This window comes from Bufo bufo, chromosome 2 (genome assembly GCF_905171765.1).
Source record: "Bufo bufo chromosome 2, aBufBuf1.1, whole genome shotgun sequence".
NCBI lineage: Eukaryota > Metazoa > Chordata > Amphibia > Anura > Bufonidae > Bufo > Bufo bufo.
In genome coordinates, this window is record NC_053390.1 from 255,805,946 (window position 1) to 255,826,648 (window position 20,703).

Consider the following 20,703-nt stretch of genomic DNA (forward strand, 5'->3'; position numbering starts at 1 on the left):
GCTCCAGGACATTGATCGAGAGTTTGGACTCCGATGGAGACCAAATGCCCTGGACGGATCGGGGAGGAAACACGCCTCCCCAGCCCAAGAGACTGGCATCGGTTGTAACCACCAACCAGTTGATCGGCAGAAAGGACCTGCCCAGAAGAGGGGACTGCAACCACCAGCGGAGAGATGACCGTACCGGAGGCGATAGATGGAAGGGATGATCCAGAGACTCCGGCGATTTGTCCCAGGAGGAGAGGATCGCCCGTTGGAGAGGGCGGGAGTGAAACTGCGCAAATGGGATTGCCTCGAAGCAGGCAACCATCTGCCCCAAGACCCGCATGCAGAAGCGGAAGGACGGTCGACGGTGGAGAAGGAGACCCTGAATCGCCCGACGGAGGGTCAGACGTTTTTCCGAGGGAAGACGTACCTCCGCCGCTTCCGTGTCTAAAAGCATTCCCAGGAAGACCAGTTGTCTGGCGGGAGGAAGGGAGGACTTGGGGAAGTTGATGACCCAACCGAATCTCGCCAGAGTCTCTAGAGTGAGATCCACGCTGGCAACCGCTTGGGAAAGGGACGGAGCCTTGATGAGGATATCGTCCAAGTACGGTAGCAGAAAAACACCCCTGGAACGGAGTAAGGCCAAAACCGGGGCCAGGACCTTGGTGAACACCCGGGGGGCTGTTGCCAGCCCAAAGGGAAGGGCGACAAACTGGAAGTGGAGGTCCCCCACGGCGAATCGGAGGAAGCAATGGTGACACCGGGCTACCGGAACATGGAGGTAGGCATCCTGTATATCGATGGAAGACATGAAATCTCCCTGCTCCAGGGAAGCCACCGCGGAACGGAGGGACTCCATCCGAAACCGTCGAAGGAAGAGAAAACGGTTGAGCTTTTTGAGGTCCAAAATGGGCCGCACCGAACCTCCCTTCTTGGGAACAACAAAGAGGTTCGAATAGAACCCTTGGAACCTTTCCTCTAGAGGAACGGGGGTAATCACCCCTCTGTCCAGTAAGGCTTGAACAGCCGCGGAGAACGCAGCCGCGCTTTTCGGGTCCCGCGGGGGGCGGGAGCGAAAGAACCGATCTGGAGGGAAAGACGCAAATTCGATTTTGTATCCGAGGACACAATTTCGAGAGCCCAGGCGTCGGAGATGTGAGCCATCCAGATGTCCCTGAAAAGGAGGAGCCTGCCCCCCACCCGGGTGGGTGGGGGCGCGCCTTCAGGCAGAGGATTGCTTTGCTGCGGGTGTGCGGGCAGCCTGCGGCCTGCGCCAGGAGGGCTGTGCCCGAAAAAACGGCTTCCTACGTTTATCCTGGGGAGGGGCCGAAGCGGCAGCTGCGGGGGGAGCCCCAGAGGTCCTGCGGGAGGACCGAAAACGAGACGCACCGGGGCGTCCGCGGGGGGCGCCCCTGGCTTGGGGTTGAGGGAGATGGGTGCTTTTACCACCCGTGGCCTCCGAAATAAGCTCGTCTAGGCGGACCCCGAAAAGGCGGGAACCCGCAAACGGTAGCCCCGCCAAGGAACGTTTGGAGGCAGCGTCCGCTTTCCAAACTTTCAGCCAGAGCTCCCTCCTGACGGAAACCGCCAGGGCGGAGGAGCGTGCAATAAGGGCTCCCGCATCAAGGGAGGCCTCACAAACAAAATTCCCGGCCCGAATAATAAGCTGGGCCAAGGAACGTAGGTCCTGGATGGGGACGTCCGAGTCCAACTCCTGTTCCAGCTGCGCACCCCAAGCAGAGATTGCTTTACCTGCCCAAGCAGAGGCAAAAACCGGTCTGAGAGCAGAACCGGAGGCAGCAAAAATGCCCTTGGAAAGGGTCTCCATGCGACGGTCCTCCGCTGACTGAAGAGAGGACCCGTCGGGAACAGGGATGGCCGTGTTTTTTGACAGACGGGCCACAGGGGGGTCCACCTTGGGTGGGGACGACCAGGTGGCCACGACATCGGCTGGAAATGGATAGCAAATGTCCAGCTTCTTGGGATTGACAAAACGGGCGTCCGGGCGAGCCCAAGCCTTAGACACCACGGAGGAGAAATCAGAGTGGATTGGAAAGACTTTTGAGGCCTGCCTGGGTCTGATAAAGGAGACGCTAGCTGCGTCAGAGCTAGGGGGGTCATCCTGCACCTTAAAGGTGTCACGAATATCCGAGATGAGTTGACTCATCGCTGAGGCTAGCTTGGACGGCAGGGCCGAGTCCATTTCCAAATCTGAAACCGCCAATTCACCTTCAGAGAGCGAATCCTTTGGAGAGGAGAGGCTCGTCTGGGTGCGCACGCGTGGCGGGGAGAGGGAGGCATCCGAGGAGGAGGCTCGCTCTACTCTAAGACGCTTCTGAGAGTGCCTAGCTCGGGAGGGGTCACTAAGAGGGAGTGAACCCGCTGCAGCGGCAGAAGCGGTGGACCCGGAGGGCGCGACAGTAAAAGTAGCGTCCTGCGGGGTAGGTGGCCTGTCTATTAGGCGGCCCACGACATGAGTGAGGCTTTCCACGGCCTGGGACAGGGATCTAGCCCAGTCAGGCGGGTCAGAGGAAGCAGGGAGCGACACAGCGGGCGACTGAGGCTGCGGTGGAGCTCGGCATGCAGGACAGTGCGGATCAGACTGCCCCCGGGGAAAGGGTTCCCTACAAGCAGTACAGGCATGGTACCAAGGCTTGGCAGCTGCAGAAGGGTCTGACATGGTGGAAATGTTGCCTTATGGGAGACCCCAGGGCAAAAGGAACGGAGATTACACCCAACAACAGTACTGGCACGGAGGGGGTTAACAGTCCTACCAGACCCTGCAAGCGGCAGCAGCAAGGGAAGCAGACTGAAGGAGGCTGTGGAGGAGAGGCAGCCGGCACGGGGATGAACAGCTTCAGGATCGGACGTAGAGAGGATTCCACGCAGTATGCGATGTGGAGCCCGACGAAACCGGAAGTAGCGGAGCGCTATGAAGCTCCGCCCACCCCTCGCCGCGCTGAAGAGACGCAAAGCCGCGCGCGCGCGGCAAAATGATTTTAACCCCCAAGATTGGATGAGTGCCGGCCAGCTATGGCGCCTGTTCGTGCCAAGGAAAAACGGCCCCCAGCCTACAGCCGTCCCTGAAGGCATGAGTTCGTGCCCTGCCGCTAATAAAGTGAATTTTTGCCCTGACAAAGTCCCCCCCAAATGATACCCGGTAAGGTGCCGGTAAGATATGCCCATGGGGGGGGGGGGGGGGGGGGGCTCGATGTAGCAGCAGTGGGAAGGAAGGGGAGGCTGGAGCAGCCACTCTCACCATACGCTGTCTTCGCCCTCAATCCATCCAGCAGGGTCGCCCCTTCAGCTACTGGCACCGCAGTGGCAGGAAGCCGGGGGAGGGACTTGGCGTGCGGGCGACCCTTGAGCTGGCGGGACGCAGGGGAGCGAGGCTGCCCTGGTCCACCTTGTCTTCTGTGGGGGAGGCGGCAGTGCGGTATTACCGGCACTGGCGCAACTCAACCCCGGGAGAAACAGAGGGGTCTAATGCGCCTCTGTTGTCCCTGTAAGTAGAAAAAAATCGAATTAAAACAACAAATAACGCAAAAAATAAAAAATTATAGGAAAACAACCCTGCATAAGCAGGGGGTGTCTTGCCTCCTTGGACACTAAGCAAAAAACTGGCAGTCTCTTCTCCAGGCTGAGGGGTATAGCTGATGGAGGAGGGGCTTACAGCTTTCACTTAGTGTCACGCCTCCTAGGGAGCAGAGCTATACCCATGGTTTCCTGTGTCCCCCAAGGAATATGGGCGAGAAAGGAACAATAAATGCCCAAACATACATGGCATATGTTACATGAGACGTCCCAACTCTCCAATGTAGGCAGTTGTCAAGGAACAGAAGAACTGGGAATGTTGGATTTCAACATGACCACTCCTTTGTTCCCACAGGAGATGAGCTGCTGCTAAAGGTGCCCGATATTCGGGCCGATTATCTGGAGTGAGCATTCCTATGATCGGCCCGTGTAAAGGAGCCGCATACCACCCGATCAGATGAAATGATCTGAGGTGTGGACAACTCAATCATCGTTCTCGGGCAGCAGATTATGCTGTCTAAACAGGACTCTGCTACTCACAACTTGATGTTACCATCCCCTTGTCAAAACAATGTTCCCCTAATGACGCAATCAGCAATAACTGTCAGGTTGTGAAGAGGCACACTTCATTGGTAAAGGAAATGGGGAAAAAAAACTAAATTGTCAAGGGAACCGGTCACCTGGTTTGAGGCCACTAAAAAGGAGCATGCCATTATACAGTTGGGGTTTAAGGTCCCAAACCTGCCACAGCAAACCCATCCATCACCACAAAAGGATAGTCCAGGACTATGGGATGCATAGCATATGCATGAGGAAAGTACACCTCATTACACTGTGTATTCACTGCACACCAGGCACATGCATAGTGAAGTGAGGTGCAGAATGTTTGGCTTTATAACTGAAGTGGGCATCTGTCTGATGAAGCTGGAATACAGTGCCAGACTCTCCTCTCAGTCAGTGTGTTCTGCATTTTGGGGATCAGTATGTCCTGCCCTTTCTTAGAAATGCCTATTCTTGACCGCAAAACAGACAAGAATGGGACATGTTCTATTTTTTTTGTGGGGCCGCAGAATGGATTTCACGGATGAGTAAAGCATGAGGTGTGCTGTCCTCATCTTTCACGGTCCCTTTGAAATGAATAGAACCACATCTGATCTGCATGCGGAAGGATGCAGACCGAAACTACGGTCGGGTGAATGCCCCCTTATGCTATGGGCAGCTCTAGGATCCTAAATCCCAGTTGCATAACGACATGCTAGTGGTTTAGTGACCCCAAACCAGGTAACAAACACTTCCAGGAGAAATAACAGAGGAATGGCACAGTGAAGAGCTGTAAGGAACGATGTTCCATAAATGTTATAGTATTTATTAAAAGAGATGTGTCCGGAGAGCTGACAGGTCCTCTGTGACACACACGGGGAATAGTCCTGTTCATGTCAGCCTTCTAGAGGCAAAGCCTTTACCAATGGCACTGTGCCTGTAAATGTGAAAAGCAAGAAATAAGAACAGCATAACTTTTGACCCTTAGAGTTTTATGCACCTTGCACTGGTATTTCAGCATAACTTGGTCTTTTCTCTGACAGGCCTGGCAATGATTTAGTGGAAGATATAGGCCCACTGATGGAGTGTCTCTGCATGAAGAACAGAACATAGGTCAATTTTACCACATATTTCATACATTAAAAAAAAATTATAGATGATTGTGCTTAAATTAAAAGAAAAATAAATAAAATTGTCCCCATCAGTCTGCATCCAATATGCCATATTGACAAAGTGAAAAAAGTATGTTTGAAATCTTTGCTAATTTATTGAAAAGGAAAAACTAAAATATTGGATTGACACAAGTATTCAGACCCTTTACTTAGCTGAAGCCTACAGTCTTCTTGGGTATGATGCCACACCTGGATTTGGGGATTTTCGGTCATTTTTGTCTGCAGATCCCCTCAAGCTCTGTCAGGTTTGACGGGGACCATGACCTGCTATTTTCAGGTCTCTCCAGGGATGTTCTATTGTGTTCAAGTCAAGTCAGGGTTCTGGCTGGGCCACTCAAGGATATTCACAGAGTTGTCCCTAAACCACTCATGTGTTGTCTTAGCTGTGTGCTTAGGATCATTGGCTCTCATTTATTTGCCTTCACTCCAGAATTCTCATTTCAAAAAGTTGCAAAAGGGGACTTTTGTAACTTTTAGCATTTTTACACCACCCCCTCCTCTATGTTAAGGAGTTTCACTCCAGATTTATCATTGAGACTTTTTTTTTACAAAATCTCAAGCCGCAGTCTAAGTCTAGTAGGAGGGTGAAGTAGGAAAACTGGAGTCGCTTTTTTTTATTTATTTTTTGACAAAAGTGTTAGGTTTAAGATTAAGACAAATTTATCAAATATGCGACATTGATAAATGTGGCATATTGTACGCCAACATAGACTCAAGCAAAACGGACTTCAAATATTCCCCTCATGATAAATTGTCCCCATTATCTTGTTGAAAGGTGAACCTTCAGCCCAGTCTGAGGTCCAGATCACTCTTGATCAGGTTTTCATTAAGAATATCTTTGTACTTTGCACCATTCAACCTTGACCAGCCTCTCTGCCCTAGCCTCTGAAAAACACCCCCATAGCGTGATGCTGCCACCACCATGCTTCACTGTAGGAATGGTATTGGGCAGGTGATAAACAGTGCTTGGCTTTACACAGAGATGACACTTGGATTTGAGGCCAAAACGTTCAAACTTGGTTTCATCAGACCACAGAATCTTGCTTCTAACAGTTTGAGAGTCTTTTAGGTGCTTTATGCAAACTTCAGGCAGTCTTTCATGCGTCTTTTACTCTGCCATAAAGCCGAGATTGGTGGAGTTCTGTAGTGATGGTTGACCTTTTGGAAGTTTCTCCCATCTGCACACAGGATCTTTAGAGCTCAGCCAGAGTAACCAATCCTAGTCACCTCTCTTACTAAGGCTTATTTCTCCCAGTTACTAAGCTTGAAGAGGCGGCCAGCTGTAGGAGGAGCACTGGTTGTTACAAACTTCTTCCATTTAAGAATATGGAGTCTACTGTGCTCTTGAGAACTTTCAGTGGAGCAGACATGTATTGTATCCTTCTCCAGATGTTATGCCTCCACACAATCCTTTCTCGGAGCTCTACAAGCAGTTCTCTCCTCCTCATACCTTGGTTTTTGATATGATATGCATTATCAATTGTGAGACCTATAGACTGCGGATTGTCTTTGCAAATCATGTCCAATCAACTGAATTTACCACAGGTGGACTCCAAGGTACAGAAACATCTCAAAAGTGCATGTACCTAGTACAGACCTCTGTGCTGGCGATCTAGCTACCGACTTTCAAATACAAATTTAAAATATCCATCAGGAAATCAGCTCCCAGCCTCTAAGTGGAATTGATCTTTTTCCCACCCATATCTCCTCTGGCTCACTCTCCATAGTCAACCCAGTCACAGAAGAAGTTGTCTCCAGGCTCCTCTCTTCTTCTTGTCCTACCACATACACTAGTGACCCTATTCCCTCATACCTCCTCCAGTCTCTCTCAGTCTCTCACCACTCACCTAACTAAAAATCTTCAGTCTCTCTCTCTCTTCTGGTATCTTCCTCTCTTCTTTGAAACATTCTGTCACAACCCCATTATTAAAAAAAAAACTCTTGACCGATCCAGCGTAGCTAACTACAGACCTGTCTCTAATCTCCCCTTCATCTCTAAACTTCTACAGTGACTGGTCTACTCTCACCTCATCTGCTATCTCTTCACTAACTCTCTCTTTGATTCACTACAGTCTGGTTTTCGCACCTTACACCTTACATTCTACACAAACTGCCCTCACCAAAATGACCAATTACCTCCTGACGCAACGGTGACTACTCTTGACTAATTCTCCTTGATCTTTCTGCAGCATTTGACACTGTAGACCACCATCTACTCCTCACCATGCTCTAATCCAGGGATGCGCAACCTGCGGCCCTGTAGCAGTTGCATAACTACAACTCCCAGCATGCCAGGACAGCCTACAGCTATCAGTCTACAGCAGGGCATGGTGGGAGTTGTAGTTTTACAACACCTGGAGGGCCGCAGGTTGAGCATCCCTGCTCTAATCTATCGGACTTAAGGACACCATTCTCTCTTTATTTTCTTCCCATCTCTGCGGCCGCTCTTTCAGTGTATCCATTCGCTGGCTCCCTCCTCTCCTTCTTGCGCTTGGGGTTTCTCAGAGTTCAGTCCCAGGTCCTCGCCTCTTTTCTCTCTACACAGCCCCTACTGGACAGACTATCAGCAGATTTGGTCTCCAGTAATATCTCTATGCCGATGACACCCAACTATATACTTCTTCCCGCGATATCACCTCTCATCTTTCAAAAACTAAGCTAACTAAACCTAAAATCTCCATCTCAGTCCGCTGTCCCTGTGTTCTGTTTGACACTGATCTTTCCTTTACCCCCGGTATTCAATCTCTTGTCTGCTCATGCCGCCTGCACCTCAAAAACATCTCTAGAATCCGCACCTTTCTTACTGTGGAAACAAAACAAAAAACGCTCATTGTTGCCCTGATCCATTCCAGTCTTGATTACTGTAAGGCTACTTTCACACTGGCGTTTCTGGGTCCGCTTGTGAGATCCGTTTCAGGGCTCTCACAAGCGTCCCAAAACGGATCAGTTTAGCCCCAATGCATTCTGAATGGATAAGGATCCGTTCAGAATGCATCAGTTTGCCTCCGTTCAGTCTCCATTCCGCTCTGGAGGCGGACACCAAAACGCTGCTTGCAGCGTTTTGATGTCCGCCTGACGATGCGGAGCCAAACGGATCCGTCCTGACTTACGATGTAAGTCAATGGGGACGGATCCATTCTCACTGACACAATATGGTGCAATTGAAAACGGATCCGCCTCCCATTGACTTTCAGTGCAAGTCAAAACGGATCCGTTTGCATTATCATTATTATTATTATTTTTTGTTCATGGTAATGCAAACAGATCCGTTCTGAACAGATACAAGCGTTTGCATTATAGGTGCGGATCCGTCTGTGCAGATACCAGAAGGATCCGCACCTAACGCCGGTGTGAAAGTAGCCTAACTCATTACTAATTGGCCTCCCCCTCACCAGACTCTCCCCTCTCCAATCTATCCTGAACGCAGCAGACAGACTTCTGTATCTGTCTAACCACTACTCTGATGCCTCCGCTCTGTGCCAGTCATTGCACTGGTTACCAATACAGTATAGGATTCAATTTATAGTCTTCATTCTTACCCACAAAGCTCTTCACAGTGCTGCACCGCCCCTACATCTCTCACTCCCATCTCCAAGAATTCTTTCCAGCTGCACCAGTTTTCTGGAATGCCCTACTCCAAACTATTAGGTTAATTCACAACATCTACAGTTTTAGGTACTCCCTAAAAACACATCTTTTTAGGTTAGACTATCACATCGCCTGACCAAACTCCTTTTGTCTCAACCCCATCTCCATCTCATAGATTGTAAGCTCCTGCGAGCAGGGCCCTCATTCCTCGTTTTAATTGTTGCCCTGTTTGTTGCTATGTTATTTATGACTCAGTTTATATTTGCACCCCCCGATTGTAAACCACTGCGGAATATGTTGGCACTATATATATATATACATATATATATATATATATATATATATATATATATATATATATATATATATAAGATTATTATTAGTATCTCAAAAGATGATCAAGAGAAATGGGAGGCCCCCCAGAGCTAAATTTCAAGTGTCATAGCAAAAGGTTCTGAATACTTATGTCCATGTAAAATTTTTACTTTTTACAGTTAAATTAATTAGCAAAACATTCCTAAAATTCTGTTTTCACCTTCTCATTATAGGGTGTTGAGTGCAAATTGATGGGGAAAACATGTAACGGTACTTTAACACTAGCGTTAATGTTTTTCGGTATTGAGTTCCGTCATAGGGGCTAAATACCGGAAAAAAACACATCAGTTTTATCCTAATGCATTCTAAATGGAAAGCAATCCGTTCAGCATGCATCAGGATGTCTTCCGTTCTGTCCCTTTTACGGTATTTGGCTAGGGAAAATACCGCAGCATGCTGCAGTATTTTCTTCGGCCAAAATTCCGGAACACTTGCTGGATCCGGCATTAATTTCCATTGAAATTTATTAATGCTGGATCCGGTACCAAGTGTTCATGAAATTGCTGCATCAACGGATCCGGATCCGGCATTAATTTCCATCGAAATTTATTAATGCTGGATCCGGTACCAAGTGTTCATGAAATTGCCGCATCAACGGATCCATGTGCAGACCTTTAAAAATGTGAAAAATAAATAAATACCGGATCCGTTTTTCCAGATGACACTGGAGAGACAGATCCGGAATTTCAATGCATTTGTCAGACAGATCCTGAAACAGTTTGCATATGGATTTCCGTTGCCGGAACTGCCTGCCGGATTCTTCTAACACTAGTGTAAAAGTACCCTAAGGCTACAACATACCAAAATGTGAAAAAAGGTCTGAAGACTTTCCGAAGGCATTGTATTAAGAATCCTAAGAATATCTGAACAGTTTCAAATTGTTTGTTTTTTATTGCGACGGAATAATAGATAGCACAAAAGTATATCTAAATGAATAAGTGGTAAAACAAGGGTTTACCAGTCCACTAAGTGAGCAAGACAACTAGTCAGTAAACAAGTGCATGGATTTACAAGAGTTCTATCTAGAAAGCAAAGCAGGTCCAACATGCAGGATGTTTTTCATTTCTTACCTGCATGGGAGAGACAGCAGCAGCAGGTGGTGTCTTCATTGGGCTAGGACTGAGGGGTGTGCGGGGAATTGAAGCTGCTGCAGCAGTAGCTGCTACTGCTGGACTGGGGGCTATCAAGAGGGGATAATATGCAAGTTACACTACTGGGTTGATGGCACATATGGTTGTTATAGGCAAATAGGCTAAAAAAACATATACCTTGTGAGGATGCATTGTCAAATGATTTGATGAGAGTCTTCACTGTGGGTGTAGGTTCAGAAGAGGTGGAAGACCTGCGACTAAGACCCATTCCCTGTCTCAGTGCCGCCAGGTCTCTCTCTACTGCATTCATGTAATTATAGACCCGACCCCTTTCTTCTTCTTGCCTGGAGAGATTAGGAGGTTTAGGTCACAACAATTTATTGCCTATTTCTACGTTTCCATTCCTGAATATAATGATGGCCTTACTTGCGGGATGCAGCATTCTCTAGTTCCTTGGCAAGTTTCTCGTTCTTCTCCTGCGCCTCATGGAGTCGGCGTTTTAGCTCACCGATTTCTTCTTGTGCTTCTGACTTGATATCATTAGCAATTACAACAGCCGTTTGTAAATCAGCTTGAAACTGGCGCCATTCAGCAGACTCCTCCTATATGGCAATCAGAAGAGGAGAATAAGTCACTACAATATGTCTGGCACAGTTAAATATTTAAGAAAACTTATGCATAGCTTTAAGAATGGCGTAATAATCTAAAAGGGGTTGTCCAGGATTTTGATACTGATGGCCTATTCTCAGGATAGGCCATCAATATCAGATAGGCAGAGGTACGTCACCCCACACCCCTACCGGTCAGCTGTTACCTTGTAGCTTCAGTGCCAGGACTACATAGATGCATCCACTGTACAATGGACCAAGCTAGTAACCACAGTGCTGCTTCCATTCACTTCAGTGGGATCAGCGATGTAGCTACCATCTCACTCCACTACACAACAACAGACGGAGCTGTGTAGTTTCAGCTTTGACACTACAAGGAAACACAATCGTCAGGGGTGAGGGGTGTCAAAGCCCTGCCAATCTGATATTGATAGCCTATCTAGGCCATCTGAATCAAAATCCTGGAGAACCCCTTTAAAGGGATTTTCCTACAAAGAACATTTATGAAAAACCCAGTCATCACCTATTCATAATTGTTTAGGGAGGGGGGGGGGGGGGGGGGGGGGGGGGGGAAAGGATCAGCATGACACAAGTTCTAAGTAAACCAGAATTGTTATTTCAATATTTATTTATTTTTTCCCCAATTATATTACTAACTCACCACCAATATTCTAGCAGTGTGATTTGTTACAACTCATTTGCATATATAGCTTTTTAACCTTTTCATTATTGGATCTGAAGTCTGACACCATGCTCTAATGTGTAAACTGAAACTGGGTCTCTCCATTGTGGGCGATTTCCTATGAACTACAGGATGAAATCATTACCAATCAAATCCCTCCAGGCAGCTCTCAGGTCTCTCACATCCCCACTCTCCATGTTCCTTTGTATATCCACGTTGTATTCTGTTAAAAATATGATGTCTCCCCTATCTAAAGGGCGAGGAGTTCAGTCATATACCGGTAGTAGGCGAGTGTACACAGTGATTAGCTGCAGTTGTATAAACCGCCTGACTCACACTGCCTGTACTATCTGTGTGTGCTGACTCTCCAGTGTAATTCTATGATATGTTCCTTCACACTGCCTTCCCTGCCTCCTGCATGTAAGAGTTGACAGGGGAGAGAGAGATGGCATGGCAGACAGACTGAAGCTGCATTACATAGAAGAATACGGAGACCCTGCAGTGTCAGGGGACTGCAGCTCTGTGTCACTAATCTGTCATGACTGCCCTAAGAGGACTCAGAGCTGGGCATTGTGGTTAGACTCCTTGCCACTCTGTCTCTACAAAGCCAGGCATGACTGGAAACATAGGATTCATTAGGAAAACCATATCTGGGGGAAGAAGGAATCAAGATGACTGACAACCCAGAAATTACACATCAAATAAAACAAGTACACATAAGGCATACACAAAAGACCTAATCTTATTCTTATAGACAAACAAACAAAAAAATCTTAGGGTGCCTCTTTCAAATAGAAATGTAAGAAGACCAGAAAGGTCCTCTGTAAGATACTAAACTTGATTAACAATCAAAATGGGGAAAAAATATTAGCCCTTACCCTTAACTTTCGATTTAATATTTTTATCTCCCGCTCCATGTCATGTTTTTGATCCTGCAGCTTTTTTACTGCGTCTGTAGGATAAACGAGAATCAGCATTTAAGTGTGTGACATACATGTACCATCACTTAATTACACAATTTAGGACATGATCCAGAGCACTCATCTTAAAAGGTAGTTATTACACGAGTACTGGTTAAACCCCGAGGATGTATGCACACACGAAGCATGAAAGGAAATGAGAAAAGTATTTAATAGCCACATTTGAGACAGGTTTCCTTGATGAAGTATTAACACCTCCTCTGGGTAAGTGCTGAAGCAGCTACAGCCTTATTGTCTGGGACAGGAAGATAGAGGAGCTTAAGACAACCGGCACGTACAGGACAGGATGCCTCCTTAAGGCTGCCGGTTACCATGTCATTAAAAGGTCCTGTCACTTTACACGTAAAACATTTTAATTAGGATAATGTAACCATTGGAGTGATGGGTGACAAACACAAAACACCACTGTAGGCAAAACTATTTGAAATAGTTTTCACAATTTATTTTTTTACACATGAAACTAGCAAAAAATAATTAGTAATAGAGAACTAGGAGTGTAATAAAAGAGGGTCAAATTGTATTATATTTTTATCACATTAGGCACTTTAGGTCCATCTAGACTACTCTGTGATCCAGATTTCCTACTCCTATAGATGGGGTAAGCTCAGACAGGCTGTCTACACCTGCAGCAGATTTATCACAGGGGCTCCGGCTGGATGATACATGTGGTGCAGGGACAGACACTTTTCTCTGACTCTGTACCAACTCTTGGTTGGCTTACTTCCAAAATTGCATCAAAATTTTGGCAGAAAATAGTGTATTTTAGCCCAGCTCATTTTCTGCTAAGCGCCTTAGCATGTTGGAAAAAAGTGCAGAAACCCTAAATGCTCCAAATTGAGCTGATTTGCTCGACTTTTTTTGGACATATCTTTGGCGCAGATACATCAGTAAATCTGGGCCCCTTCATATGCATCTCATTCAGCGCCAACAGGATTATAAAACTGTAATCTTGTTGTAAGAACTGAAATAGGGCATCTACGAATGGCTGAGCCTGTGTGTGTGTCTGTGTGTGTTGCTTTGTAAGCTTTCTATGGCAAAAGCTCCATGAATAAAGAAATGCAAGGGGTATTCCCATCCTCAGGATATGCCACAAATGTTTGATAGATGCAGGTCCCAAAATGTTGGTCCCCACCCCGAACCACTGTGAATAGACAGGAGGCTGCATCTACGAGCTTCTCTAATTTTTGGAACCCCCATAGAAATGAATGGATAGAGTCACACATAGAGCCTACCCTCCATTCACAGTGGCTTGGGACAGGATTCAGGGGACCCACATTCTGCAGATGGGTGCGGGTCCTACATTTATCAGACATATATGGCAAATCCTGCGGATAAATGGGTTATATCATTACGAACACTTATCCTCTATCCGCAGGATGGGGAATAAGTGTTTACATATTGGGAGACTGACCACGAGAACATAGGGTCATGCATGTGCACTGCTGTTCCATTCAACTGTATGGGTCTGACAAAGAACTTGGCTATCTCTGGCAGTCAGACACTCCGGATAGGATAGGGGTTCTGTGTTTGTAACGAGACAACACCTTTACCGATATGAAGCCAAGACATTTTTATGTGCAAGCAAAAGCTCCATATTAGTTTTTAGAAATGCTAAAATAAGAAGATGGATGCTTATATAATTATTATACAACACCACTGCATGGTAGGTGTATGTATAAATGTGATCGATGCTTCACTTTGATTTACATAAGAAACTATTCTAATATCATGTGGACGGCTCCTGTACAAGTCAAATATTTTTACATTATATCAATTTTCTCTCATCTGTTAGTTTGCAAGGGGCATTGCTGTTTCACTGTTGCTGAATTTGAATGCTACGTCCATTTTTAAGATGTTGTCTGTGTCATAATGCCCTCTGCTGGGAAAAATGCAAAACACTTACTCTCGAGATCTGATATGATGAGGTTGTCATGTAGTTTCACAGCTCTGTGCTGCTCAACTTCATCCTCCAGTTCAAATATGCTCTCTTTCATGTCACTGCGCTCCGTCTCCTTCTCCTCCAACTCACTCCGTACCTTATCCAGTGCCAGAGTCAACTCTGATACCTGCTTCTGCGCCTCATCACGAAATGCTCTATATTCATCTTCCAGCTAACAAGATCATTAAATACAAAACAAAAATATTAAACAACAGTTGGCACCATATGGTTGAAAATGAGATACCGGTATTTTTGAATCAATCTACCTTGTCAAAAGCATCTTGCATTCGTCTGAGGTCACTTTGTAAATGTACCAATTCCTCCTGCAGGTTCCCTGCCAGAGTCTCGGCTTTTTCTTTATCGGAACGCACACTTTCCAGTAGATTCTGGATATGAGATGCATCTCCAGAGCTGTGTATGGAGTACAGCTCTGACACTCTTTGCTTCTCCTGTTCCAGTTGGGTTTTCAGACGGGAACATTCTGCTTGTTCGGCATTTAAGGAAGATTTGTATTCCTCCAGAGTTGCAGCTAGTGCCTGCTTGGCATGTTGCTCGGCCTCTACAATGCGCTCCATGTGGTGGTTCCGTTCTTTAAGGGCTCTAATGACATCTTGGGCATCTTTATTGTCTTGTTCTGCCATTTTTAGAGTGTTGCTCAAGTGTTGCTGAACACCCAACAATTGCTCTCGCTCAAAACGGCCGCTGTCAGCCAATTCCATATATCTTTGCTCTAGTTCTAAATATCTGCTACTCTTCAGGTCTTCATCTAGAGAGTATGACACGTGGTGCTCATCAAGAAGTGCTCTTGCATACTCCAACTGACGGCTGAACAACTCTAGTTTGTCACTTTGCTGGCAAAGGGAGTCCATCAAAATGACCTTTTCTTCTCCTAGTTTCTCATTCTCACTGTTTAACTCTTGTGTTATCTGCTGTAGATCAGCTAGTTCTTGTAGTGTGGCTTGTAGCTCCTCTGCTGTGCTATGCTGGTTCTCTTCCATTTGGTGAATACGCTCAGTCAGACAAGCTACAGACACCTCACTTACATTTCCACTACTGCCTTTACGGGATCGTTCAGTACTAGGAAGACCCTCTGACTCAGAGGATGAAGATGGAGCATCAAGAGCATCATCACTGGAGGTAAGAGGCTGGTAAACTTCACTGCATTCACTGTCTAAATTATCCATGGAACTACTCCTCCTCTCTCCTGTGAGTGTACTCTCATCCTGGCTCAGGAGGTCCTCCATTGAGCCAGGTGCAGAGCCCTCCACAGATGAGGCTAAAGTACCTCCGCCACAGTCATTGTGGCTGACAGCAGCCATATCCATGGATTGGTAGCCATACAGTTTCTCTGTAACATCTAGCTGCTGACCCAATGAAAAACCTAATGCATTCAAACGATCTTTTAGCATGCGGTTTTCATTTTTCAGCTGCTGCAGCTCTTCTCGTACCACAGCATTCTGCTCCTGCAACTGCATTAATGGGGGCTCTTCAGGACTCTTGTCAGAGAGATCATCTCCTAATTGTGTCCTAAAGTCCCTTAGCTCTGTTCGAAGGAGCAAAATCTCAGCATCTTTACTCTTGGCCAAGTTTACCAAGTCCTTTACCTTAGCTTCAAGAGCAGCACGATCACTAATTTGGTTGTCTGATTTGGATTTGCTCATATGAAGAACATCAGACTCTGTACGGGCCCGAGAGCGTTTCGTTGGAGCAGATGGGTCTCCTATACTAACCCCCGAACTCTGTGTTTTTTTGTTGGCATTTAAACGAGAACGTTCACGCACTCTTTCTCGAGATGATCCTGCTTCTTTGGTCCCAGATGAGCCACTTCTCTTGGTGTTGGTGCTGCCTGTATATAGGTAGAAGAGATAAATGCAAATATATGCAGCAAAAAGCAAAACAAAAATATGCCAAAAAAGGCTACTTTCACACTTGCGGCAGTGTGATCCGGCGGGCAGTTCCGTCGTCGGAACTGCCCGCCGGATCCGCCTATTTTGATGTGACTGAAAGCATTTGTGAGACGGATCCGGATGCGGATCCGTCTCACAAATGCATTGCAAGAACGGATCCGTCTTGTATTTTTTTTCACATTTTTACCGGTCTGCGCATGCGCAGGCCGGATCCGGTATTTTGAATGCCGAATCCTGCACTAATACATTCCTATGGGGAAAAATGCCAGATCCGGCATTCAGGCAAGTCTTCAGGTTTTTTTTCGCCGGAGATAAAACCGTAGCATGCTACGGTTTTATCTTTTGCCTGATCAGTCAAAACCACTGAACTGAAGACATCCTGATGTATCCTGAACGGATTACTCTCCATTCAGAATGCATGGGGATATGCCTGATCAGTTCTTTTCCGGTATAGAGCCCCTGTGATGGAACTCTATGTCGGAAAAGAAAAACGCTAGTGTGAAAGTACCCTAACACAAAGCAGCTTCTCACTACTGTCCACACTGGCGCAAACAGAAAAGGAAACAAAAAATGTAAACCGCTTCCCACCATATCTATTAAGAGGCAAAAAATTATAATAAAAAGTACAGCAGTTAAGACAATTTCACTATTGTAGTTAAAGTATACCTGTGTTGCTTCTTCCTTTGCTATCTGATCCACTCATTGCAAATCCGGAGTTGGGATTTGACACGGCACTGCTTTTTTTGGCCTTCACACCATTACTAGCAGGCAGCCCGCCAGCCATTCCAGCTAGGAGGTCATCATTGCTTTTAGCCTGAATAAAGGGGAACAAATCAGAAACAATTATATTACTGCTCAACAGCTGTTCTGTCACATAAGGCTGAATATATATGGCAACACAATATTACATGTGAACTGCACAGAAAATGCAGACTGAATTATTGCCATAGACACAAAGATGTCTGAAGTAGTTAAACATCAGAAGAAAAAGGTGGCCCTCAGGCCCCATCATATCGCAGGATAAGACACCATCTACTATGCATGTCCTAGGAGCAGAGACTTGAAATTATCTTGAAACCTTTCTAATCTAGCCCAATTATAACGGTGTTCTTCTATTACCACCACCCATACAACATCTCACATTTTTAGCTTTCCAGAAGAAAATAATCCAGCTTCTGAATGCATCACATAGGGAGGTCACAGATCACATCTATCGGAGCCTACAGATTTTCTGCAGGATGCTAGAGAGTTATATTTCAGCCCAAATCAAGAAGGAGCAAAGATAACTGCTCAGCAATATCCTTACAGCATCTACAGGAAGCGGCCAGGAGGAAATACCGCAGAATACGAGACCAGATTTGTGGTTATCGCCCCGTACGCTTCTGGTCTGCTGCTAGAGTTCATTACTCAGAAATGTAGGGTACGGCCACACGGTCAGTTTTCCTGATGCAGTTCTAGAAGCCAAAATCAGGAGTTGATCAAAAAAGAAGAGAAAGTATAAAAAAGGACAGATACGACTTCTCCTCTTTTTTAATTCACTCCTGGCTTTGGCCTCCAAAAAAGCATCAAGAAACCTGACTGTGTACCTGTACCCTTACAAGATGCAGCAGTGACATCACACGTTCTCAGGTGAGAATTCACATGGGAAACAATGCCTTATTGTGTCAAAACTAGGTTGTTAAAGACCAAAAGGTAGAACGCAGACTGCTAAAATGGCTCTCAGGTAAAAGGTACAGTAGCTATAGATAGAATGATTTTTAAACAGTGTCCATGCTCCTGTCAAGCAGCTGATTGCCATGGGTGCCAAGAATCAGACCTCCAAGATCTGTGCATTATATATGTATAGATACTACAGCTGTGTCACTCAGATGCAGTATATACCAATATATAATGCACACAAGTACAATATATCCCGTTAAGGCCCCATGTACACAACTGTATCCATTTTGCTGTCTGCAAATTGCGATCTGCAAATTACGGACAGCGTCCATTTTTGTGGACCAACTGAATTCAATGGGTCTGTGGTCCCCGCATTTTGGACACAAGTATAGGACATGTTCTATCTTTTTGCGAAAAAAGGACATATGGATGCGGAAAGCACATGGGTCTTCCATGTGCTTCCTGAATCCGTAAGTCAATTCCGCAAAAAGACATAATGTGTCCACAAAATGCAGTCCAGAGACCAATTGAAGTCAGTTGGTTCGCAAAAAAAAAAATGCAGAAGGCACACGGACCGCATCCAAATTTTGCAAACCGCGAAACAGACATTTTCGTATTCGTGGGGCCTCCCCAAACCCCTCACACAGGTTGTACTTACCTGGCTCCCTGGCACCCTACGCTTCTGATGTCCAGAAATCTGAAAACATCCCACGTGGGGGGGCAGCCAATAGCAGGCCGCGACGGGGATGAGCCTCCCTAGCTTCACCCGCTCGTTCCCGTCGTAGACTGCTATTGGCTGCCACCAACACCCCCCCTTGGATAAGCACATATGGGTATATGAATTACATCAGCTTAGCAGTGCGTTAGTTTAGGAAAAACTAATGTCTAATGCTGCCTATTTGTATGGGGACACTGATATCAGCAAAGATTTCTTCATATACAATGCATTCGGAAAGTCTTCAGACCTTTTCACATTTTGTTATGTTCTGCCTTGTGCTTCAATAAAATAAAATAATTATTCTGCATTCAATACCTTATAATGATGAAAACAAAATAAAATAAAGTGAAAACAGAATTTTAGAAATGTTTGCAAATTTATTAAAAAGGAAAAAACTACAATTTCTCATGAATGTAAGTATTCTGACCCTTTGCTATAAAATTTTGCTCTGGGGGCTGCTCCCATTTCTCTTAATCATATAGGAGATGTTTCTAAATTTTGATTGGAGTCCACGTGTGGTAAACTCAGTTGACTGGTCATGATTTGAAAGACACCTGCTGTCTATATAAGGTCTCACAGCTGACAATTCATATCAGAGCAAAAACCAAGTCAAGAGGAAAGAACTGCCTGTAGAGCTCAGAGACATGATTGTGTGGCGGCACAGATCTGGAGAAGGGTACAAAAGATTCTGTGGAACTGAAAGTTCCCAAGAGCACAGTGGCCTCCATAATTCTTAAATGGAAGAAGTTTGGAACAACCTTTACTCTTCCTAGAGCTACCCCCCCCCCCCCCCCCCCCCCCGCCCCCCGCAAACTAAGTAATTGGAGAAGAGTCTTGGTAAGAGAGGTGGCCAAGAGCCAATGAAAACCTGATCCAGAGTGCTCTGGACCTCAGAATGGGCCAAAGGTTCCCCTTCCAACAAGACAATGACCATAAGCACACAGCCAAAACAACATATGAGTAGTATAGCGACAGCTCTGTGAATGTGCTTGAGTGGACCAGCCAGAGCCCTCACATAACCCTAATTGAACATCTCTGGAGAGACCTGAAAATGGCTGACAGTCCCCATCCAACGTGACAAAGCATAAGAGATTCAGCAGAGAAAAAAAAATCCCCAAATCCAGATTTACAAACCTTGTGTCATCACACCCAATTACACTGGAGGCTGTAATCACTGCAAAGGTGCTTCAACTAAGTACTGAATAAAGGGTCTGACTACTTATGTCAACCCAATATTTTAGCTTTTATTTTTCAATAAATCAAAGATTTTGATCATTCTTTTTTCACTTTCTCATTATGGTGTATTAAAATGTGGAAAAATTTGACCTTTTTTGTTTTTTTTCGCACAAGTCCGCAACATTAGCAAAATGTGAAAAAAAAATGTAAGGGACAGAAGACTTTCTGAATGCTTTGTATAGGGAGAATAAGGAACATCACACTGGCCAATGTCCTATTAAACCAAATGACCTCAAATGGTATATTTTTCCTCAAATAAAAAAAATATATTATGTGAGGGATGTTTTCACGGCAGAAATACATGTTGGAAAAATCAGATATCTATTTGCCACAGCATCCACTGCAGAAATGCAAGGCTAGTTTGAATGCCGTGGATCTGACCATAGATTAGCCCCATTTAATGCTGCTAAACAGCTTGTGGACACCTGCTGCAGGTTCTTGTGCGGTTTCCACATGGAAGCTGCTCCAAGAATACACAAGTCCTTTATTTTTATTACTCATTTTATTGAAAAAAATCTAATAAAACAATTACAACAAATATCATACGGTCGTGTGCAAGAGGACTAAGGCAGTAAGTAGGTATGGCCACTCCACAGAGTAAAAGGCCTTGGCGGCATCCAAAGACGCCAAGGACCAAGACCGGTGTTGCCGAAGACCAATCTGAGTCACCACCTGCACACGTTGAATAT

At 45.7% G+C, this 20,703-nt stretch overlaps 1 protein-coding gene across 5 annotated transcripts in view; it reads right to left on the reverse strand.

Moving 5' to 3' along the window:
• Positions 1 to 20,703, reverse strand: part of SPECC1L (sperm antigen with calponin homology and coiled-coil domains 1 like) — a 75,488-nt gene that overhangs the window by 19,851 nt on the left and 34,934 nt on the right. For all 5 annotated transcript variants that reach the window (XM_040416425.1, XM_040416423.1, XM_040416421.1 and 2 more), the window contains exons 3-10: positions 17,068 to 17,215; positions 14,761 to 16,340; positions 14,459 to 14,666; positions 12,454 to 12,527; positions 10,712 to 10,887; positions 10,463 to 10,629; positions 10,265 to 10,374; positions 5,060 to 5,150 (exon numbers count right to left, since the gene is read on the reverse strand). In XM_040416425.1, coding sequence (XP_040272359.1) covers positions 5,060 to 5,150; positions 10,265 to 10,374; positions 10,463 to 10,629; positions 10,712 to 10,887; positions 12,454 to 12,527; positions 14,459 to 14,666; positions 14,761 to 16,340; positions 17,068 to 17,215 — 2,554 coding nt within the window. The remainder of the gene's footprint in view (positions 1 to 5,059; positions 5,151 to 10,264; positions 10,375 to 10,462; positions 10,630 to 10,711; positions 10,888 to 12,453; positions 12,528 to 14,458; positions 14,667 to 14,760; positions 16,341 to 17,067; positions 17,216 to 20,703) is intronic.